Below are 25,368 nucleotides of genomic sequence, written 5' to 3' on the forward strand. Positions count from 1 at the left end.
GTAAAACCTAGTACTAAAACATGTATTTCAGAAAAAATATTTTATATGCACAATATCTAATAACATCACTTTCTCTATAAACATATATATATATCAGTCCTAAAATTATAAGGAAAATGGACATTAATTAAATTATTAATTATATTCATTCATAATTTAAATTAATTAAATCATCATTTAGTTCAGTATTCCCAATATTATAAATCCTAAATATCATTAAGAGAATGTTTAAAGATAACTTTCAAGTAATTAAAAAGTTTATGCAACTTTTCTCACATAAAACATCATTAAGCTAATTGACATCTTTGAAATAACTATGCATGGAATACATCAATGAAACTATTTTATATTAATATCACTCATCATCCAATATCCATAACAAAATAAATAACATATTGATATCCACTTACTGCAATCTCTCTACAAGCCGACATGGATATTCCTGTGCCTTCAATTTGCTTCAATGCATATTCCTTTTCATCTTTTCTGCATATGAACAAAAAAAATTATTTTTTCTAAACATTATTTTTAGACTCAAAATTATAACTACAAAAACAATAAAAATGCACTAGTCTCTCAGTGATATGTAAACACTCTCACTCTGCATGCACTGCTTACTGCTTCTGATAATATTTCAACTACAGAAATATGAAATACAAAAAAAAAAATAATTCATGTCACAATGAAAACACTAGACAGAGCCAAAATACAAAATTCAAAATTGAAACAGGATACTAAACACAGCACTAGTTTCAAAAAGTAAACAAGCATAAATATAAACTCAAGCATATTGCAAGATAATTCTACTGCTGTCTTAATTATCTGGAATCTATGAAAGCATTCTGTTATAAACATTAACTGCAAAAATAAATGATAGATGCAAACTTCTATATTTGTTTAAAGTAACTTTATAGTATAAGATCTATTTAATAGGAAGGAAGAACTATAGCCATTTGGACACCCTAGTTCTAACCTAGGATAGGGGGCATTCAAAAGCCATAAGACCTCAACCAAAAGCCTTGGAAAGACTTTAAAACTCTAGCCACCAACATCTCATTCTCACGAACTCCAGGAAATCCTAGTAGTTACAGCGAATTTTCCAAATAATGTAGGTAGGTTTAGGAATCCTGGGAAATGCCAGTAGTTACCAGGGTGCTCAACCAAGGGAAGACAGCAGTTCAATAATGGTGATACCCTCCATGAAAAAACAGTATCACATGAGCGGCCAGAGAACACAATATTCATGGGGTATTGACACCAGAACCAGCCACAGCGAAATGTCAAAAACGTGGTTCATATTGTGGGTTGTTCTAATAAAAGTATCGTCCGTGCCCTCGGAGTTTTGTCTTTGATTATTACTGGAGCCTCAACAAGCTTTATCATGTCATGATGGTTCTCTCAAATGATAGCACCTAAATGGTGCCACCTTGGTCCTATGTACCTATTCCTTATTTTCCCCATTCTGTGTTTACTAGCAGATGAAGCAGTTTAAGAGGTTTTTGATAATATGCATTTTAAAACATCATTTTACGCGCCTTTTAAAGATTTTTCACAATCATCTATGTTTTGGGCAAGTAAGTGAATTATAGTTACTTCCTCCCATAATCCGTTTGAAAATTACATCCACTTTTCTTCCACTATATGGCATTCAGGAAATAATTAAGCCTCATTTTAACAAACAGAAAACACACCAGATACATCAACAGAATAGACTGTTATGCAATTATTAAAATGATAATCATGACTGTCATCAGAAACATGGAAAATGTTTACTATTAGTGAGAAAACACATATTCTACCATATAAAAATATACATATATATAGACATATGCTGAAAATGATATAAAAAATGAAAATCAGTTGTGTTGAATGTAGGAACTTAAGCTAATTAACTTTCGTGCTAATGTTATATTGTCTTTTAAATCAGAATTAGAGGGAAAAAGAAAAATGCCAAAATAATCTGACCCTCTGAAAACAGTCCCCTATTAAAACAGTCTTCAGTATTTTCAAAGTAATATCTTAGTCATGTTTTAAAAAGCAAAGTCAAAACTAGGGAAAGTTTAAGTGATCATTTTATCCTTTTCCTCTATCCTGTTTCCTCCAAACATAAAGCTAGACTTTTTTCAGACCAGCCAGAAGCCACTAAGAAGTACACACAGCAGGTGACTGAATGTAATTAAAGCCAAATGTCCCCACCACCTTAAATGTATGTGTGGGTATGTGTGGGCATGCGTGGAGAACACTTATATCTGAGATGCTTAATGCAATGCTTACAATGTGAATTTCACATTTAGTAATTAATTTAACTACCAAGTATATACTGCTAAATATTTAAGAAATGTATTAAATTCTGAAAACAAAATTACATAAGCTTTTTGGCAAAACTTTCAATGAAATCATAATTTTTTTAAACAAAAATATTTCAATCCCCAGTTCCCTAAATGAAGTGCTCCAGAAGCTCATGTAATTGCATGGTTTTATTTTTAATACAGTAAAGAATATTACACAATCTGGATAGGTTATCGTTGCTATGGAAACTATAAGATTTTTTTTTTTTGCAGTAAGTCAAAAAGTGCAAAATTAACACATCACATTAATGACTTTTGAATTTCACATCCAGTCTGTCAAAAGAATTTGAAAGCTTGAGCAGAAGAAACTGAAGCATGGGCCTTTACTATGAATTATATGGATGGGATCTAGGAACAAACCCGGTAATTATTTCACTTAATAAGTTTAAATATAACTTCCATCTGCTAAATTAGCTAAATACTCAAAGATCTGCAAACTTAAGATTTACCTGCAGCTTTGGAATTGAGGGGGAAAAAAGTGCGTGTATCCTGACCGTTTCTCTTGTGTATTAACTGTCAGACAGTAAGTGATAATGTGGCACCTCTGAGGTTCAAAGGTTACAAAGAAGTGGCAGAACCCAGCAGGCACATGGGACTCACGTTCACCACTGTACTATGTCAATGCCAGTCTTTGGTCAGATGCCAATAACTTAGTTTTGAAAACTACAGATGCGTCCTTTCCCACAATGCCCACAAACATTTCAATGATTAGCACATGGGGCAGAGAGACTTTATTGCTCTCAGTCGATGGGAGTGTTGCCCCTCTTGGGAACCTTCTCCAAGTGGTGATAATTCATACCCCAAAGCTTATGTGTCTCAGACACACATAACATTAAGTATCATAAAGATATAATTTGTTCTTTTATATGACAAGGCTGAAAAGCAGGTGAACCTAGTGAACCTGCCCTGCACTGCTATGACAGCCTGGCTTTTAGAGGCAGCTTACTTCTTTCTTAAAAGCATGTCAAAAAAAAAAAAAAAAACAAAAACAAAAACAAAAAAAAAACAAAAAAAAAGCATGTCAACATTACTTTTACTTTTAAATAAAATACTTTATTATTGGGGTGCCTGGATGGCTCAGTCGGTTGAGCGTCCGACTTCGGCTCAGATCATGATCTCACAGTTTGTGAGTTCGAGTCCCGCATCAGGCTCTGTGCTGACAGCTCAGAGCCTGGAGCCTGCTTGGGATTCCACGTCTCCTCTTCTCTCTGACCCTCCCCTGCTCATGCTCTGTCTCTCCGTAATAAATAAACGTTAAAAAAAAATTTATAAAAAAATAAAATACTTTATTATTTACTGTAATAAAGACAGACAAAGCAATTGTAAAATCTTCAGAGAAACTGCTTTCTAAATTTTAGTGCACATTAAGTATTATGGTTAGAGTAACTACTTATTGAAAATAATCAAAGGAAAAAATTTTAAAAAAAGGGGGGGGGGGGGAGGCGGGCACTGGCGTCTCTCAAGTGGTGAAGTATCTGACTGCAGCTCAGGTCATGATCTCCCGGTCCGTGAGTTCGACCCCTGCATCAGGCTCTGTGCTGCAGCTTGGAGCCTGGAGCCTGAAGCCTGCTTCAGATTCTGTGTCTCCCTCTCTCTCTGCCCCTCCCCACTCATGCTCAGTCTCTGTCTCTCAAAAATGAATAAATGTTTTAAAAGATTAAAAAAAAAAAGAAAAAAGAAAGGAGGTTACTAAATAAATCCAGGAAGAATCAAAAATATATAAATCTTGGGGCGCCTGGGTGGCTCAGTCGGTTAAGTGTCTGACTTCGGCTCAGGTCATGCATGATCTCACTGTCTGTGGGTTCTAGCCCCACATCGGGCTCTGTGCTGACAGCTCAGAGCCCGGAACCTCCTTCAGATTCTGTGTCTCCTCCTCTCTCTGCCCCTCCCATGCTCATGCTCTCTGTCTCTCAATAATAAATAAATGTTAAAAAAAAATTAAAATATATATATATATATATATATATATATATATATATAAATCTGTAACATAAACATGGATATATTTAATATGTAACTTTTTAAATTTAAAGACATTTCTTCTATATGGCTGTAATGTATATCAAAACCATGTGGGCTTCGCTCTCAGTAGTGACAAAGAAAAACAATTATTCAACAGGAACATTATGTAATAACAAAATAGAAAAACAAATTTGGCAGAGACTGCAATTCTATTAAATTTTCCATCGGAGACACTATGTTCTGGAAAACCCGTGATGCAAGCAATTCTATAGTTAGTAGAAAATATAAGAAGCACGTATTTGCACAAATTGTAGAAACTGTTGTCTTAAAATGAAAGCTTTGTCCCAGGCAGAAAACCAGGCTCAGTAGAATTTAAATGTAATTCAGGGAAGAATTTCTCAAGCCTAAAGAAGCAAGTTCAGGAACATCTCTTAAATAAAATATTAGGAACTGGTTTAACGAGAAAAGATAGTCTTATACCTTTCGTTCATGTCCTAATTTGGTGGCCAGCCTCCAATCACTTTTAGCAAGGTGAAGCACCATTCAGCAGCCTATATGTACAAGTATAGTTAAGGTCTGGCCAAAACTTTATTTCTTGGCCCAAATCATGGCCCAAAGCTTTTTGATTCCTATCAATAATACTACCAGGGCACCTGGGTGACTTAGTTGATTGAACATCCAACTCTTGATTTCGGCTCAGGCCATGATCCCAGGGTCGTGGGACTGAGCCCCGCGTCAGACTCCACACTGAGTGTGTAGCCTGCTTAAAATTCTCTCTCTCTCCCTCTGCGCCTCTCTCCAACCTGTGCTTTTTCTCACTCTCTAAAAAAATAAAAAATTAATAATAATAATAATAATAATAATAATGTGTCCAGATCAGCCCTGGACCATCTTTGGTCTTAAGGATCTATGACAGACAAAAAAAAATTAGAAGCATCTTTTAAGATAAGATGAGGAAATTCAAACTCAAGCAAGGCTGAAATAAAAATTTAAGTCTTCAAACTAACAGAGTTAAATCCTTTTGTTGTTGTTGTTTAGAAGGAAAGCCAAAAAAGGCTTACTATTTTAACATCAGCCAACAAACAACTACTGAGTAAATATTATATGTCCCAATATGTGCCAAATTCTAAGGATGAACAAAATTAGAGACTGACTATCCAGACATCATGGAGTTCACAATCTACCTGGAAAGAGATTCTGGGTGGGTAGGAAATATAAACAAATAACTCTGATATGACTTCCACTGTATCCAAGAGGTATGCATAACAGGCACAGAGAGAATGAGAACAGTATTTCTTTCAGAGCTTTAGGGAAGGTAACTTAACTACACAAGTGATGCCTTTAGGAGAGGAGTTTCCCCAGCAGAGAAGTGATGAAGGGGTCAGAGAATTGGAGGCAGAAGTATAGCATGAGAAAAATAACAGAGGAAACTACTAATATTCAGTATGGCTGGAAGCTGGGTCAGGATACCAAGGAGCAAGAGAAGGTTAGAAAAGTAAAGGGACGGGACCCTGTGAGTCCTGCAAAAAAGCCTGTGTTTCATATATCAACAGTGGGCAGCAAAATGTTTTTAGAACAGAGAAAGTATGTGTTAACAGATCTTTGCTCAGAAAGATAACTGTGGTAACTACAAACTGGTGGCAGAGCAAACATTTGGGAGTTTGCATCAAATGTCCAGATAAGATGAAGAAGCAGATTAGAACAGTAGCAGAGGAGAACAAAATGGACTCAAAAGACATTTCTGAGTCAGAAATGACAGAACTTAGTACAAATTTGATTCTGTAGGTGAAAGGAAGACTCTGAAGACAGATAAAGTTTCCAATTTGTCTAATTATGTAAACAACACCCCCACCCAGAAAAATGATGGCATGAATAAATGGAGACCAGGGAATATCAGATTTTATTGTAAAGACAATGAAAGTCATGTATGAAGATTAATCTTATTAGGAAGGACTGAGATCAGAGGTGTGAAAAACAATTAGGACATTGCAGCAATGTAAGTGTGAGCAGGTAAGGACCTGGAATAGTTTTCTACACCTTAGCTCCAAAACAGGTTTAAGACAACTCTGTTAAACCCTCTTCCTTTTAAAGATGGGGAAGCTAAGCAAGCAGCCAGGAGCAGAGCTGAGACTAAATCTTCCAGTTCCAAGTCCAACACTCTCCATAATAAAGTGGTCACAGTAAGACTGGAGAAGAGAAGGGACACTTGTGACCATCATTCTATTTTGTGTTTGTTTTGTTTTCGTTTTTGTTTTTTTAGAGAGCAAGAGCATGAGTGGAGAAGAGGGGCAGAGGGAGAAAGAAAGAATCCCATGCAGGCTCCACACTCAGCATGGAGCCCGATGCAGGACTTGATCCCACAACCCTGGGATCATGACCTAAGCAGAAATCAAGAGTCGGACACTCAACTGACTGAGCCACCCAGGTGCCTTGTGACAGTCATTGTAAAAAAAATTTAATGTTTATTTATTTTTAAGAGAGAGACAGAGAGAGAGAGTGTGAGTGGGGGAGAGGCAGAGAGAGAGGGAGACACAGAACCCAAAACAGGCTCCAGGCTCTGAGCTGTCAGCACAGAACCCATTGTGGGGCTCATAAACCCATAAACCGCAAGATCATGACCGAAGCTGAAGTCGGATGCTTAATTGACTGAGCCACCCAGGCGCCCCTTGTGACAGTCATTCTAGAAGAGCAATTGGTAGGACCAAATTAATAAGTAATGAAGATGAAGAAGGCTAAAGCAAGAAGTGTGAGGTTCTGGGCTTGGTTGATGATATCATTAATAACAAGACTTGGGCAGATCTTAGAAGGTTCTACAGCTCATTAAGGATTCTTTTAGATAGAAAGAAACTCCAGTGGGGCAACTGGGTGGCTCAGTCGGTTAAGCATCCAACTTCAGCTCAGGTCATGATCTCACGGTTGGTGAGCCCAAGTCCCACATCCAGCTCTGCACTGACAGTGAGTAGCCTGTTTGGGATTCTCTCTCTCTCTCTCTCTCTCTCTCTCTCTCTCTCTCTGTTCTCCCCGCCCCCCCCCCCCCCTTGTGCTCTCTCTCTCCAAATAAATAAACTTTTAAAAAATGTGTTTTAATAGGGGCACCTAGGTGGCTCAGTTAAGTGTCCGACTTTGGCTCGGGTCATGATCTCACGGTTCGTGAATTTGAGCCCCGCATGGGGCTCTGTGCTGCCAGCTCAGAGCCTGGAGCCTGCTTCGCATTCTGTCTCCCTGTCTCTCTGCCCCTCTTCCGCTCGTGCCCTGTCTGTCTCTCAAAAATAAATTAATTTAAAAACCATTTTAAAAAATTTTAATAAAAAACAGAATTCAGATAATGACATCATCGGAAATACAGTATCCAAGATAGTATAGTATTACCAGTTTTTATGAGTAGGTGCTATCAATAAGGCACTCTTCAAACAATATGGCACCTAAGTCTTGCCAACAAATTTTTCTTCAAGAATGCTGACATAAATCAATATCCTATCCCTTTCTTTTAATATATGGTAATTTGGCTTAGCAGATTGAAAGGCTTGCACATCACTCATGGAAAAGAAAAAGATACATGGAATAAAATTTGGAAAAACAAAACCCAAAAAAGATCATTTAGTTTTATGTTGGTATCATTCTGAGTGACCCGATACCATTGATTCAGTATTCAGCCAGCCTAATAGTAACAATTCCTTATTTGGAAACTCTTTCCTTTATAATACCATAACATTTTAAAATTTCTTACCATGAAATTTTCCGAAAATGAAAAACAAATGGCAGTGATATTCTATGTATCTGTCTACACAGCTTCAACAATGATCACCACATGGCCAGTCTCAGTTCCACTGCCTCCCCTCTTCTTGATTATTTTGCAACAAAACCCGGCATGTCATTCCACTCATAAGTAGTTCAACACCATAATATTTTTAATTATCAGGAGTAGTTTTGTTTAAATAATACACTTAGAAGACGTCTGAAACATTAAAGATCTTGTCAACACAAGTTGCTCTTAATATTTTGTATTCCCCTTATTAATGGAAAATGTCAAATACTACTAGCATCTTCTTTATGCTTTCATCTATCAAATATTTCATCTACTCATTCTCTAAATACCACCAAGATACAATAATAGTCCCCTTATTCAAGTTCAGGACTCTCTTGCAACACAGAAATTTGACAAGAGTGTTTGTTTTTGTTTTGCCTTCATTCTTAGAAAAATTGTCTTTATTTAGGTTCTTTTCTCAAAAATCGATTAATGCATCTCTTTCTCTAAAAAAAAATCCTCATTTTATACTATTCCTTCATTTAGAATTCCAATTCAGATAAACATTTACTATTTAATTTAAAGGCTCTAAAATGATAAAATTTCAGAAACTCCTATTACGGCAAATTCTTATTGCTCAGAAGTGATTTTAATTAAAACAGATCTACAGTAATGCTTTAAGATTTAAGGTGTCAAAGTGTTAAGTTTAAAATATAAATAACTGGGACGCCTAGCTGGCTCAGTTGGAAGAGTCGTGACTCTTGATCTGGGGACTGTGAGTTAGAGCCCCATGTTGGGTGTAAAAATTACTAAAAAAAAAAAAAAAAAAAAAAATTAAAACATAAATAAGGACTGTATTACATGATTACAGAAAGTAATTATTAGCAAATATTTAGTGTAAACAAAAGCTTTAATATAAGATATTATCTTCCTAAGGAGAATTCATGAATCTCAAGTCATACTTCCTTGCTAGAGTTTAATATGGCAAGTAATGCCAGACTCTCCTTCCAGAAATATTTTACTAAGAATGTGCTATGCGCCAGGCATTGCATTGCGTTGGGCTCTAGGAACAGTAGAAGAACAAGATGATCCTTTCCCTTGTGAACCTTTACACTGAGACACACAAGCAAGTGACATGATCTGATAAGCACTATAGAAGATGCATATGCAAAGCACATCAGATAAAGAATGGAAAGAAGGCTTTGGTTCTGGTGGAGGGGATAGATAGAGGGCTATCAGCTACATAATTTTCAAAGGGAAAATGTGAGTGGACCTTAAGAGATGAGCAAGATTTCATTAAGCAGAGAAGAGGTGCCAGGGCCTTATGGACACCAGAAATGCAGGGACAGTCCGAAGATTAAAATCTAGGCTATATTCAAGAAACTGGCAGGAGACCTGCATAGCTAGAACATAATAGATGAAATAAGAATGAAAAGAACAGAATAGAATTAGCAGAGTCTTATACAGTATGCTTATAAGTTGGCATTTTTACTGTATAATGGGAAGCCATCAGAGGCTTCCAAGCAAGAGAAACATATGATCAAACAGGTATTCTCAACAAGCAGATAGTGTGCAGGATGGATCAGCAGATTTAAAACCAGAGGTTGGGAAAACGTTGTAAAAGTTCTGGCAAGCGTTGATAAGGACCAAAATCAGAGTACATATAGTTAAGAATGGAAGGAATGCATGCTAGAGGCATTCCAGAGATAGACTCATCTACTGTGGCCAAATATATATAGGCACACTGTAGGCATTAAAGAAATATTTGATGAGTAAATGTGTATGCACATGTGTGTATGTATATGAGAGAGAGCTGAACAGCCAGAAAAGCAGCTGAAGATCACTGACGTTCCTAGCCAGTGTTGTCACAGTGAAAACAGGGCCATTTATACTATACCTTCTACAATCCGCCTCCTCAATAAATAATAATACCGACAATGAGCCAGTTTGCAAGTAGAGAATAAATTCATTTTGGACATGGTGATTCTGAAGTGGCTACTGGATAGCCAGAAGAAGATGAACAAAAGGTAATAACAGAAATGGAATTTGGAAAAGAAAATATTACTACACAGGCAACTGTTAAAACCATAGATGTAAATGCGATTACAAGTTGGGGCGCCTGGGTGGCTCAGTCGGTTCAGCGTCTGACTTGGGCTCAGGTCATGATCTCATGGTTTGTGAGTTCAAGCCCCATGTTGGGCTCTATGCTGACAGCTCAGAGCCTGGAGCCTGCTTCAGTTTTTGTGTCTCCCTCTCTCTCTGACCCTCCCCTGCTCGTGCTCTGTCTCTCTCTCTCTCTCTCTCTCTCTCTCTCTCTCTCTCTCTCAAAAATAAACATTAAAAAAAATATTAAAAAAAAAGAAGTAAATGTGATTACAAGAGAAAGTGCTCAGTAGAAAAAAAGAGCTGAAAATGGTGACCATTGCTCTTTCACATCATGGTACCTAATTACCAGGGTAAACTGACAGTGTTCATAGCACAGGTAAAGGGACTCATAGGCTTCCCCTGCTCCAAAACCCGCTGGTGGCCAAAGAACTTAAAGAATTAATAATAGGACCCATAACCCATTGATAGCACCCATGCCCCTGGGGTTGGTAAGCCCTTCTCTAGTAAATGCCATCTTCTAACAGGCTGCAGGAGGAGAAACTTTCAAAAGACCTTGATATTAGGCAAATCTAGATGTGAGACACTCTACAAGAAAATTGGCCTGACTCCTAAAAAGAAAAAAAAAAAAGGTAAAATGGGGAAGGAGTCTATTTAAGACATGTAACAACCAAATATTGTATATGAAAATCTTGACTAGACTGTGGTTCAAATAAAAACAGCTACCCCCGAATAGCCAAAGTAATGCTGAAACAGAAAACCAAAGCTGGAGGCATCACAATTCCAGACTTCAAGCTGTATTACAAAGCTATAATCATCAAGACAGTATGGTAATGGCACAAAAACAGACACATAGGTCAATGGAACAGAATAGAGAAGCCAGAAATGGACCCACAAACGTTTGAGTCCCGCATCAGGCTCTGTGCTGACAAGTTCAGAGCCTGGAGCATGTTTGGGATTCTGTCTCCATCTCTCTAAGCTCCTCCCCAATTCAGGCATGCTCTCTCTCTCTCTCTCTCTCTCTCTCTCAAAAATAAACATTAAAAAAAAGTTATTTTAATTAAAAGAAAAAAGAAATGGACCCACAAACATATGGCCAACTAATCTTTAACAAAGCAGGAAAGAATATTCAATGGAAATAAGACACTCAGTTCAGCAAATGATGGTGGGAAAACTGAACAGCAACATGCAGAAGAATGGATCTGGACTATTTTCTTACACCATACACAAAAATAAACTCAAAATGGATGAAAGACCTAAATATGAGACAATAAACCATCAAAATCCTACATGAGAAAATAGGCAACAACCTCTTTGATCCAGCCACAGCAACTTCTTACTCAACACGTCTCCACAGGCAAGGCAAACAAAAGCAAAAATGAACTTTTGGAACCTCATCAAGATAAACAACTTCTGTACAGCAAAGGAAACAATCAGCAAAACTAAAAGGCAACCAAGAGAATGGGAGAAGATATTTGCAAATGACATATCAGATAAAGGGTTAGTATCTAAAATCTATAAAGAACTTACCAAACTCAACACCCAAAAAACAAATAATCCAGTGAACAAATGGGCAAAAGACAGGAATAGACACTTTTCCAAAAAAGACATCCAGATGGTCAACCAACACATGAAAAGATGCTCAACATAACTCATCATCAGAGAAATACAAATCAAAACACAATGAGATACCACCTCACACCTGTCAGAATGGCTAAAATGGAAAACTCAGGCAACAACAGATGTTGGCGAGGATGCAGAGAAAGGGGAACCCTTTTGCACTGCTGGTGGGAATGCAAACTGGTGCAGCCACTCTGGAGAACAGTATGGAGGTTTCTCAAAACATTAAAAAAGAGAGCCACCCTACAACCCAGCAATTGCACTAGTAGGTATTTATCCAAAGAATACAAAAATGCTGATTCAAAGGGGCACATGTACTCCAGGTTTATAGTAGCACTAACAACAACAGCCAAATTACAGAAAAAGCCCAAATATACATTGACTGATGAATGGATAAAGAAGATGTGGTAAATATATACAATGGAATATTACTCAGTAATCAAAAAGAATGAAATCTTGCCATTTGCAACAACGTGGATGGAACTAGAAGTGTATGATGCTAAGCGAAATAAGTCAGAGAAAGACAAATATATGATTTCACTCATATGTGAAATTTAAGAAATAAATCAGATGAACATAGGGAAAGGGAAGGAAGAATAAGATTAAAAACAGAGAGGGAGGCAAACCATAAGAGACTCTTAAATACAGAGAACAAACTGAGGGTTACTGGAGGGGTGTCGGGTAGGAGGATGGGCTAAATGGGTGATGGCCATTAAGGAGGGCACTTGTTATATATAAGCACTGGGTTTTATACGTAAGTGACCAATCACTAAATTCTACTCCCGAAACCATTATTACACTATATGTCAACTAACTTGGATTTAAATAAAAGGAAAAAAAAAACAGCTAAAAAGCTTTATTTGTAGGACAGCAGTGAAAATCCATAGACTAGATGTATTTTATCGTGGCTAATTTAATTTTTTAATTTTAATTTAATTTTATTTTTTTTTAAAGTTTCTATTTATTTATTTTGAGAGAGAGCAGAGGAAGGGCAGAGAGAAAGGGAGAGGGACAATCCCAAGCAGGCTTCATGCTGACAGCACAGAGTCCAATGCAGGGCTCAATCCAATGAACTGTGAGATCATGACCTGAGCCAAAATTGAGTCAGATGCTTAACTGACTGAGCCACTCAGGCACCCTGTGTTTTATTAATTTTCTTAAGTAGAGGATAATGGTATGATGGTTATACAGAATATCCTCATTGTCAGGAGATACACATTCAAGTACTTTGGGGTGGCATGTCATGACACTGGCAGCTTAATTTCAAATGGTCAATGTCAGCAAAAGACACACACACACACACTATATATATATATATATATATACACACACACACACACACACACACACACACACACACACACAGAGTGAGAGATAAAGAAATACAGAAAAATGGTAACAAGACTGAAATCTAGGTGGAGGGTGTGTGGATGTTCATTATTCTACAGTTTAAACTTTTCCGCTTTTACAAAACTTTTCTTAATTTAAAAAAAAAAACGAAGAACAAAGTAACAAGCAGTAGTTAGCAAGTTAAAAGAAAAATAAGGAAGTTGTATACAAAAGCCAAAAGACAAGTATTAAAACGTAGCTGGGCAAAAGCATCCAATGTAGAAGCAAAGACAAAGAGGAGGGAATGGAGGAAAGCTGGTCGTATTTGGCAGCTGCTGGTGTTTCACAAGACCATGGACCAGTAGATTATGCACTTTGCGCTCAAACTCTCTCAAGGACTGTACTGTACTCTACTTTGTTATTAGAATTACTTGGAATTGACTCATGTCTTTTTTCCCCATCTCCAAATGAGGAAGGAGACTATCTTACTCATTTCTCTTTATTTTTTAGGAGCTAACAAAGTGCCTTGCAAATAGTAGAAACTAAACATTTGTTGCACTGAAATAAATGTTTTTATTAGTCTCAATCAACTTAAAAAATATTTTCAGCATAATAGAAAATCTGGAAAATTTAATTTCTTTAAAAGTTTATTTGGAGAGAGAAGGGGAAAGAGAGAGAGGGAAGGAGGGAAAGAGGGAGAGAGAATGAGTAGGAGAGGGACAGACAAAGGGAGAGAGAGAGAATCCCAAGCAGGCTCTGGGCTGTCAGCACAGAGCCTGATGTGGGGCTCAATCTCATGAAACCTGGGATCCTGACCTAAGCCAAAATCAAGAGTTGGATGCTTAACCAACTGAGCCACCCAGGCTCCATTTAAATTTTTTTTTTAAGTGAACTCTACACCCAGCGTGGGGCTTGAACTTACAACCCCAATATCAAGAACCTCATGCTCTACCAACTAAGCCAGCCAGGCACCCTACAGACACCAGTAGTTTTAATGGAAAAGTCATCATATCTAAAAAAATAACAAGAAAGCAAACTATCTCCTTCTAGGAGGAAAGGAGAAAAATAGAAATTACTTTCTCATTCTCAAATCTAGCACTGTCAGGTGAGATACAAGAACAACAACTTGCTCCTTTTAGGCCCATTTTCCTATTTCTGTCTTCACAAGATCATCCCAAATCATAAGTCTCAATGAAAAATAAATACTCAAAAGACAAATTAAGAGTCAAGATTGTAACCGGGGCACAGGGGTACAAGAGCACCTGGCCCCAGGGGTCCCAAACAGAGCAGGATCAGCCACATGCAGATCTCTCTTTCACCAGAGAAAGAGAAATAAGTGGTGAGGAACAAGAAAAGAATTCTATTCCAGGAGGCCAATGCCCAGAAGACAGCGGACTAGCATCCCGAAGACTGTCTCCAAAGTGCTGAAAATACTTCCAGGTTTATATAGGGAAAATGTGGGGCAAAGATGGGCGGGTACATGCAGGTAGGCAATGAAGGTCAAATCAATCACTGCTGGAGTCAATCACGGGTGGGGGTTTGCTGGCTCAGGGCTGCCCTCATTGCTCTAGTGGGTAGTTTCAGTTCCCATCACAGGATGCTTTGCCCTCAGGGTCTTCCGCTTGAGCCACAGACAAACTGGAAAGAACCCAACTGGAAAGTTTGAAGTCCAACCGTAGGCAGCCAAAGTCCTCTTTTAAGATGTGAAAATCAACACTTCAAATTGAAATACATGTTTTTCACCATACTACTTAAGTTTCTGCCAAACCTATACCACTGAGGAATCTTCTTTTGAGAAAATTTCAGTTTTGCATGTTTTCCTGGCTGACCTTAACTACTGTGATAATAGAAAATGTGATATTGTGATATAATAAGAAATATATATTTTGGTCTTCCTCCAGGATTCCTGGCTCATAGCTCCTAAAAGCCTTGCAATTTCCTAAGTGTTTAGAGCATAGAGTCATCTTTTATTATAATATTTGGTTTGTGTTCCTGGAATAGCTCCAGAAGGATAAAAGTGAAAGAACCGCTTTTGTTATTCATAACAAGTCCCTTTCAACTACACTGCGTTAAAGAGGTGATGCTTAGAAAGTCCCTGGATAACCACTGGATAGGGACTGGTTGATAGGGGGAAAACCAGGTGATGAGAACTTTCACTCCACCCCTCAACAGTACCCACATCCCCAAGAAGTTGGTTGGAAGTGGAAAACCAATGGTCAACAACTTATTCCATCATGCCTACATGATGAAGCCTCCATAAAAAATCTCTGCAGTACACAGTTCTAGATTGGTCAACGGGAATACATCTGCTTGCCAGGAGGGTGGCACACCTCAAAACTCCATGGATACAAAAGTTCCTGTACTCCAGACCTTCCAGACATAGACCTAGCTCTATTTATTCTTCGTGTGGCTGTTCGTTTGTATTCTTTAATATATTCTTTGTAATAAAGTAGTAATCTAGTAATGAAACTGTTTTCCTGAGTTCTGTGAGCCATTCTAGCAAATGACTGAACCTGAGGAGAGGGTCCTTGGAATTCTCAGTTTGTAGCTGAGTTGGACAGAAGTTGTGGGTGACTTGAGAACCCACCATCTTCTACTGGGGTCTGAGGTTGGGGGCAATCTTGTGAGACTGAGCCCTTAGTCTGTGGAGTCTGCACCAACTTCAAGCAGTTAGTGTCAAAATTGAGTTAAATTGTAGGATATCCAGCTGGCGTTGGAGAATTTGTCAGGATGAGGGAAAAAACCCACACATCTAGTGTCAGAAGTGTTCTGGAAAGTGTCGGATTTAAGCAGAATTGTGAATAGAAAGAGAAATAAAGTTTTCCCTTTCAGACAGTCTATTTAATAATATAGTAAGTATCCCTGCTAGAACCCAAACCATTCAAACCATTATAATCCACAATCTCTGAACAACATTTGAAAGAAAAAAGAGAAATCCTTTAAAGGACTTTACTTGAAACTTTAACCAGCAAGGCACATAAATCATAAAGTAAAAAGTCAGCTCTTAGCTATTAAGATTTAATTTTCTGGAGCACCTAGGTGGTTCAGTCAGTTGAGAGTCTGACTCTTGATTTTGGCTCAGGTCATGATCCCAGGGTCTTAGGATCAAGCCCCGCATTGGGCTCTGCACTGAGTATAGAGCCTGCTTAAGATTCTTCCCCTTGCCCCTCTCCTCTACCCTTGTTCTTGCTCTAAAATTTAAATTTTTTTTTTTTTTTTAGTAAAAAAAGAATTAGGGGCATCTGGGTGGCTCAGTCAGTTGAGCGTCCAACTTCGGCTCAGGTCATGATCTCGTGGTCTGTAGATTCAAGCCCCATGTTGGGCTCTGTGCTGACAGCTCAGAGCCTGGAGCCTGCTTTGGATTCTGTGTCTCCTTCTCTCTCTCTCTCTGTACTCTGCTGCTTACCCTCTGTCCCTCTCAGAAATAAATAAATATTTTTTAAAAAAAGAATTAATTTTCTTTTAAAAGTTTCCATGAACAAAAACTAATTGGTTTGTATAAAAAATCAGGTAAACCTAATGTTGTCAAATGATCCATTTCATAAGAATGTCAACCTAAGATCAAATTTTAGTCACTAAAAAGCTAAAAAACAAGAAGTTAGAAATATAAAGCTGCTGCTCATCCAAGAAAAAAGATAAATACCAATAATAAGAGCCAGCCAAATCAACTTGGAGGGAAACAATATTTTTTCTGTTATCATTACATCACCTTTAAAACATAGAAATTAATATAATCCAATAGCACAGCACATTTATAATAAGAGTTGTAATAATAGCTACATTTATATAGTACTTAGTACGAGGCAGGCACCACTTTAAGAGTCTCAACTGTATTAACTCTTCTAATCCTCACAATATGCTGTGAAGCAGATACTATCACCATCTCACTGTACAGAGGAGGACACTGAAAACAGGGAGGTTAAGTAACTCACTCCAGATCACACAGCTAGGTAAGTGGCAGATTCAGGATTCACCTGGATCTAGGAAGTCTGTGTCCAGAGTCTGTGCTTTTAATCACGATAGCTTCATTTCTTGTTTCCCTTCTGGAAAAAGGGAATAGCATGTGTCAGATGCAGAAGAGTAAGATGCATTGGAAGTTCAGCAAGGCTGGTTGAAAACAGGTGAAAGCAAGTTAAAGCTGAAGGAGAAAAGAGGCAGGGCCAGAGCAAACAGAGCAGGTGAACCACATTAAGGAAACTGGACTTAATCCAAGAAAAGAAGGTTTTAAGCAATCTGTGTGTTTGTGATTCCGTGTTTCAGGTAAATTGAAGTTGAAAGGACTGTGGTATTGTCTAAATGGAGATGCCCAAAAGGCATTTGGATGAACCAGTATCTTAGAAGGGAGATGTGGACAGGAGATGGAGAGGTGAAAGCATTTAGAAAATGAAAGCATGAGAATAGCAGAGGACAGAACTCTGAAGAACATCATTGAAGAAAAAGGATCCTACAGTATTAACAATGTAAACTACGTGATTTGGTGCTTAGCACTGCTAAGTGGTTTCTAATTATTTACTTTACGCTTCTCTTTCCAAGTAAACACTAAGTTCACTGAAAACAATGAATGATACCTCCTATAGGCCTTTGCAAATCCACAGCATTTAGCATATTAATGGCTATTTGTGGGATACTTAACCAAATGAGATAAGGCAAAGGGATAAATACTTGATTTTACTTGATTTTAGGAAAATCCTTTTTAAAAGATTCCTTTGATCTTCCATTCCCCGCCCCCCCCGCCCCCCCACCCCCCCACCCCCCCACCCCCCCCAGGCTTTTGCTCTCTCTGCATTTGCTACACTGACTGCCCTAACCCAGCAAAGATAAGCTTCGGGACTGAGGACATGTTCCCATGCAGTGGTTCTGTGATCCACTCTCATACTCAAAACCTAATAAGCAAATCCAGTTGAAATGATTTTAAGAGGAAAATGGAGGAGAGGGGTTCTCATTTAAAATAAAAGACATGGGGCGCCTGAGTGGCCCAGTTGGTTAAACACCCGACTTTGGCTCAGGTCATGATTTCACAGTTCTTGAGTTCAAGCCCCGCGTCAGGCTCTGTGCTGACAGTTCAGAGCCTGGAGCCTGCTTCAGATGCTGTGTCTCCCTCTCTCTCTCTGCCCCTTTCCTGCTCACGCTCTGTCTCTCAAAACTAAATAAACATTTAAAAAAAATTTTTTTTAATAAGTAAAAGACAAAATTAGTTCTATTGCATTTTTCTACTATAGCAGAAATTTTTCTTACATTTTTATATTATACTGTCAAATCACAAAATACTTCCTGTTTGTGGCCCTCTGTCTTTCCCATGGTTATGAATCCCCCTGATCTGTCTTTCCCCTTATTAATCCTATCCATTAAGACAAGGTCAAGCTTTCCAGAAGTTTTGTGAACACTTTATCTCTTCTCTGCATTCACCAAGCACATCTCTGTACTATACACATGACATTCATCACATGCCACTTCATATGGTACTTTTCCACAATGTGTGACTTAGAGAGCATGGGATATGGAATTATACACCTATTATATATACTAAGTCACACAGCTAATAAGTTACTTACACCCTCAGGTTACCAGTTTTTGCATTTATGAATTGAGAATAATAGTAACAACAGTACACAGCTATTTTGAAAATAATTGAGATCACATATATAAAATGCTTAGCATGTGTCCAGCTAGAGGCTCAATAAATGTCAGTTCTTTTTTTTTAAGATTTTACATATATGAGCAATCTAAAAACCAAAACAAATGAAGAAATAACCCTTAAAATAAACTTAAATACAGAGAACAAACTGGTGGTTGCCAGAGGGAAGGTGGGTGGGGAGATGGGTGAAATAGGCAAATGGAATTAGGAGGTAGGAACTTTCAGTTATAAAATAAATAAGTCAGGGAGATTAAAAGTACAGCATAGGGGAGGGCACCTGGGTGGCTCAGTCGGTTAAGCGTCCGACTTCGGCTCAGGTCACGATCTCACTGTCCGTGGGTTCGAGCCCCGCGTTGGGCTCTGTGCTGACTGCTCAGAGCCTGGAGCCTGTTTCAGATTCTGTGTCTCCCTCTCTCTCTGACCCTCCCCCGTTCATGCTCTGTCTCTCTCTGTCTCAAAAATAAATAAATGTTAAAAAAAAAATTTTTTTAAAAAGTACAGCATAGGGAATACAGTCAATATTTTAATAACATTGTACGGTGACAGATGGTGACAACACTTATCATGAAGAGCACTGAATAATGTATGGAATTGTTGAATCACTATGTTGTCCACCTGAAACTAATATAACATTGTATGTTAATTGTACATCAATTAAAAAAACATATAGTGCAGTATGGGGCACCTGGGTGGTTCAGTTGGTTAAGCATCCGACTTTGGCTCAGGTCATGATCTCCCAGTTTGTGAGTTCGAGCCCTGCGTCGGGCTCTGTACTGACAGCTCAGAGCCTGGAGCCTGCTTTGGATTCTGTGTCTCCCCCCTCTTTCTGTCCCTCCCCTGATCATGCTCTGTCTCTCTCTCTCAATAATAAATAAACATTAAAAAAATAAAAAAAAAAAAACATATAGCATAGTAAAGCAAAACAAGAATTCAGGCACCATGGAAATTCACCCTTTTAAAATGTATATTTCAGGGGCGCCTGGGTGGCTCAGTCCATTGAGCATCCGACTTCAGCTCAGGTCATGATCTCACAGCCCATGAGTTCGAGCCCCGCGTCAGGCTCTGTGCTGACAGCTCAGAGCCTGGAACCTGCTTCGGATTCTGTATCTCTGTCTCTCTCTGCCCCTCCCCTGTTCATGCTTGTCTGCTCACTCTCGCTCTCTCTCTCTCTCTCTAAAATAAGTAAACATTTAAAACATTGCAAACTTTCTTTAAGATAATATGAAAGAAGAAGCCTGTGAGTAAACATTTCAATTAGAATGCTTAGGAAGGGATACAGGAATATGAGTTTTTGGCAAATAACAGCAAAAATGAAACATAACATTTGAAATTAACATTTCCTATATGGATAATAGTTTTCTGAGTGGAGGTGTCATCATGTGTGCCTTCACAGCCATCACAATACCTAGCAACTAACAATCAAATAATTTATGGATTAATTGATAAGAGGGCTGACGTTAATGGTTATCTACCTTTTCTAATAAAATGGAGGTTTACAGTAAGAGTCTCAAATTAAGTTTTTCATTCAACAAATAGTTTTGCCTATGGCAGTGCATATTGGACCCTACAAGGATTATAATAATATATTGAGGTAAAATATTCGTCCTACAGAAGTTCACAAAAGAGTGGAGGAACTAAGAAATGTGTGCAGTTACGATATAACATAAAATATAAAAAACTGCCTGAATCCCACGATTTAAAATATTTTTAAAACCATCGATTTAATCCTATCTTTCTTACAGAAGATTCAATGAGAGGAAGAGAGTGGGAGGAAGAAAAAGAGTCCTCCTATGACCTAATATGAGCAGTACATTACATCTCTTATACTATTGATTAGGATAATCTATTAAGATTGTTATACTCCATGGAAAGAAACTAGATGGCTTCCCTAAGATCAGAAAAAGGCACTCCTATTCAATATCATACTGGAAGTCCTAGCTAATACAGTAAAATAAGGAAATAAAAAGTATACTAATTAAGGAGGAAGAAACAAAACTCTCTGTTTACAGATGATATGATTATCTTTGGAGAAAATACCAAAGAATCAACAAAAAAAAAAAAAAAAAAAGAAAAAAGAAAAAAGAAAAAAAACCTCCTGGCACAAATAAATGATTATAGCAAGGTTTCAGGATACAAGGTTAGTATACAAAAGTCAATTACTTTCTTGTATATCAACAATGAAAAGTTGGAGTTAAAATTAAATTTAAAACATAATAACATTTACATTAGCTCCCCCCAAAATGAAATACTTTTGTATAAATCTAACAAAGGATGTACAAGATCTATATAAGGAAAACTGAGGAAAGAAATCAAGAAAGATCTAAATAAAGGGAGAGAGGGGCGCCTGGGTGGCGCAGTCGGTTAAGCATCCGACTTCAGCCAGGTCACGATCTCGCGGTCCGTGAGTTCGAGCCCCGCGTCAGGTTCTGGGCTGATGGCCTGGAGCCTGTTTCTGATTCTGTGTCTCCCTCTGATTCTGAGTCTGCCCCTCCCCCGTTCATGCTCTGTCTCTCTCTGTCCCAAAAATAAATAAAAAACGTTGAAAAAAAAATTTAAATAAAGGGAGAAAGATTCCATGTATATGACTATGAATACCCCAATTGACAAGATATCTGTTCTTCCCAACTTAATCTATAGATTCAACACAATCCCAATCAAAATCCCAGCCAATTATTTTGTGGACATTGACAAAATGTCTCAAGTTGACATGGAAAAACAAAAGACTCAGAATATCCAACACAATTTTGAAGAAGAAAAAGGCAAAAGACTGACATTATCCAACTTCAAGACTTACTATAAAGCTACAGTAATCAAGACAGGGTAGCATTGGGACACCCGGGTGGCTCAGTTGGTTAAGCATCAGACTTTGGCTCAGGTCATGATCTCATGGTTTGTGAGTTTGAGCCCTGCATTGGGCTCTGTGCTGACAGCTCAGAGCCTGGAGCCTGCTTCAGATTCTGTGTCTCCCTCTCTCTGTACCCCTTCCCTGCTTGCACTGTCTCTCTCTCTCTCAAAACTGAATAAACGTTTAAAAAAAAAAAAAAAAAAAGACAGGGTAGCATTGGCAAAAGAATAGGAAACAGATTGATAGGATGGAATGGAGAGCCCAGAAATAGACCAACACAAATACAGTCAAATGATCTCTGTCTGACAAAGGGACAAAGGACAACATGAGAGAAAAAACAGTATTTCAACAAATGGTGCCTAAACAAATGGGACATCCACATAAAAAAAAAATTAATCTAGACACAGACCTTACACCCTTCGCAAAAATTAGTTCAAAATGGAACACAGATCTAAATGTAAAATATAAAACAGTAAAACTCCTATAAGACAATGTAGGAGAAGATCCAGATGATCTTGAGTTTGGAGATGACTTTTGACTAAAATTAAAAATTTCTCTGCAAAAGATACTTTCAAGAGACTAAAAAGACAAGTCACAGACTGGGCGAAAATATTCGCAAAATATATATCAATTAAAAGACTGGTATTCAAAATATACAATTTGATATTGTTAAAACTCAATAAGGGACCCCATTTATTGAGGTGAAATGACCCCATTTTAAGGCACCTGGGTGGCTCAGTCAGTTAAGTGTCTGACTGGGCTCAGGTCACGATATCGCGGTCCGTGAGTCTGAGTCCCACATCGGGCTCCATGCTGACACCTCAGAGTCTGGAGCCTGCTTCGGATTCTGTGTCTCCCTCTCTCTCTGTCCCTCCCCAACTCACACTGTGTCTTTGTCTCTCAGAAATGAATAAACATTAAACAAAAATTTTTTTTAACGGGCAGAAGACCTACACAGACATCTCACCAAAGAAGATATGCAAATGACAAATAAGCATATGAAAAGATGGTCAACATCATATGTCATTACAGGGCTGCAAATTAAAACACAAAACAAGATAGACCCACTTAAATATAGTCAAATGATTTCTGACAATGGGACAAAGGATATACCTATTGGAATGGCCAAAACCCAGAAAATCAAATGCTAACAAGGACGTGAAGCAATAGGAGAGCCACTTAATTGTGGTGGAAATGCAAAATGATACAGCCACTTTGGAAGAGTTTGGCAGTTTCTTATAAAACCAAACATTCTCTTATCATACGATCCAGCAATTACACTCCTTGGTATTTACCCAAATGAACTAGAAACTATGTCCACACAAAAACTGGCACATGAATGAATGTTTATAGTAGCTTTCCTCATAATTGCCAAAACCTGGAAGCAATCAAGATATCCTTCAGTAGGTGAATGGATAAATAAATTGTGGTCCATCCAGACAGTGAAATGTTATTCAGCACTAAAAAGAAATGAGCTATCAAGCCATAGAAGGGCATGGAGGAAGCTTAAATGAAGGAAGCTAATCTCAGGCTACATGCTGTATGATTACAACTATGCCATTCTGAAAAAGGTAGAACTATAGAGACAGGAAAAGATCAATGGTTGCCAGGGACCCAAAGGAAAGAAGCCAGGGATAAATAAGTGGAGCCCAGGATATGTTCAGGGCAACAAAATTACTCTGTTTGATATCATATTAGTGGATACATATGATTATACATTGTCAAACCCACAGATTATACAACCCAAAGAGTGAACCTTAAGGTAAACTGTGGGCTTTAATTAATAATAATCTAACAATACTGTCCCATCAATTATAGCAAATGTACCACACTAATGCAAGATGGTTAAGGTGGGGGAGTAAGGGGGTATATGAAAACTCTCTGTACTTTCCACTCAATTTTTCTATAAACTTAAAACTGCTCTAAAAAATAAAGACAATCATTTTTTAAAAAATATTTTAGAACCATCTATTTCATCACATCGCATCTCATAGAAATTGGGGGATAAGGACATGGGGAGGAGAGTCTTTCTCTGCCTTGATAGAAGCAGAACTTTTATCTTTATAAACATTCTTTTATCTTTAACTTTATATCTTATATCTTTTATGCTAGTGCTTAGGGTAATATATTGAGATTCTCAACTGGTAACAAAATATACCACACTCAGGTTAGTTAAGCAAATATAAGGCTGCATAATTCAACAGTAGTGAATATAGCCAACTAGCCTGAAAATGAAGCATGAAAAGGCTTTCAAGAAATTACTTCTAATATTGTCAGTAAATAGAAAATATCCTCCAACTGGCCACTGAAAAGTAAAAGAAAGGAGAAATGGCCTAAGAGGTAAAATTGCAGCTAACTACAATAAACAGTCTGAAACTCATTTATCTCCCCATTAACTATCTCCTAGTTAATAAAAGCTTCTCTGAATAGGAGGAAAGAGAAAGAAATAGTTACATTCGGTTGATTATAAAATGGAATGATCCTGTGTTGGGCACAGAGTAGAAATTTACCAAATATGTACTACCCTAACTTCACATAAGGTGTACAACCTGCATTTAAAATATAAGGTATAGCCACTACAGATGAAATTTCCAGAAGAAATAAGAAAGCCATTCCTCTAATCCCATTCAGAATCTATCTAAAAACTAGCCACATTATGAACATTATGTCTTAGACTACAACATTTTGTCAGCTGCTATAGATCTTTAAAAGCAAAACAAACGACAACAAAAAGCCTCTATTCAAGCACCATCGAAGAAAGTTCGTAAGTGGTTTTACAAATTCACAGAAAGTACTATCTATACTAACTGGCACATAAAAGGTAAAACGTTTCTATTGTTGTTAAAAAAAAAAAAAAAAAAAAAAAGTCAAAGGAGCATTACCCCGGAAAGGTGTGTCACATTATTTTCTTTAAAAGTAACTCATTAAGAAGGTCTCTATAAAAACATATTTTACAAATATGTGGGATGTGTTTGTTTCTCTCCTGAGACAAGAACTAACTTGAGAGAAGAGCATATTAACACATTCTGAAGAGAGAAGTAATTAACATATTGGAAACTAACATTTTTGGCACATGGGACCTACAGCAAGAATGTCTATCCTCTAGTCATGAGTCATGGACTAGGCTGCCTCTATTGTGAAGCAATCTTTCAGTAAAAGGAGCAGCAGGGAAGAATACAACATATGAATAATGCCTTGGACAACTTCCCAGGAAGAAATCATCACGAAGCTAGGTCTGAGAAAGCGAGGCAGTAGAAACCATACATTATGATGCTCTCTTTTCTTAATCACTCCTACTCTTTAGTTAACAGCAGAGAGTGAAATTCAGTCTTTAGTTCTATCTAAAGGTTTATATTTTGTACGGATTTTAATAATACTAAATAAAATTATAGAACCTGGTCTTTAATTTTGTGAATTATTTAATGCATCATTATAAATTATTTTGTGGCGACATTTGTGACGAGTTCTCACCTGTCACATACCCACCCCAGCACACACACACAGTGACACCAGAAGGCAACACTCTGCTTTACCTTCTGCTGAAAAGTCTGCTACCTCCAACGCTTGAGGTCCATACACGAAGCCCTCCTGGAATCTATGAACACAGCAGAGGCAAAAGGCAGAGAAGTTTATGTAGATTTAAAGTTACACTGCCCAAAACATAAAATGCCAAATGCCTATCACAAGTCTACATATCTGCCAAGGAAATCAGATCTCAGATTTGACAATGAGCAAATCAACAGTATACTGATAATATTCAGAGTTCATTATATGTTATGCA

General features: G+C 37.7%; 1 protein-coding gene across 14 annotated transcripts in view; it reads right to left on the minus strand.

Annotated features, from left to right (window-relative positions):
• CDK19 (cyclin dependent kinase 19) overlaps positions 1-25,368 on the minus strand; it is a 191,649-nt gene that overhangs the window by 118,181 nt on the left and 48,100 nt on the right. For 4 of the 14 annotated variants that reach the window (XM_078447212.1, XM_078447213.1, XM_060616392.2 and 1 more), the window contains 3 exons: positions 25,121-25,182; positions 4,791-4,861; positions 411-486 (listed from right to left, as the gene is read on the minus strand). In XM_078447212.1, the coding sequence (XP_078303338.1) occupies positions 411-486; positions 4,791-4,801 (87 nt within the window). In that variant the 5' untranslated portion in view covers positions 4,802-4,861; positions 25,121-25,182. Of the gene's footprint in view, positions 1-410; positions 487-4,790; positions 4,862-17,039; positions 17,151-25,120; positions 25,183-25,368 lie in introns of those variants that run through there. The other 10 variants (XM_078447209.1, XM_078447215.1, XM_078447217.1 and 7 more) reach the window with 4 other exon arrangements.

This window comes from Panthera onca, chromosome B2 (genome assembly GCF_046562875.1).
Source record: "Panthera onca isolate mPanOnc1 chromosome B2, mPanOnc1 haplotype 2, whole genome shotgun sequence".
Taxonomy (NCBI): Eukaryota; Metazoa; Chordata; class Mammalia; order Carnivora; family Felidae; genus Panthera; species Panthera onca.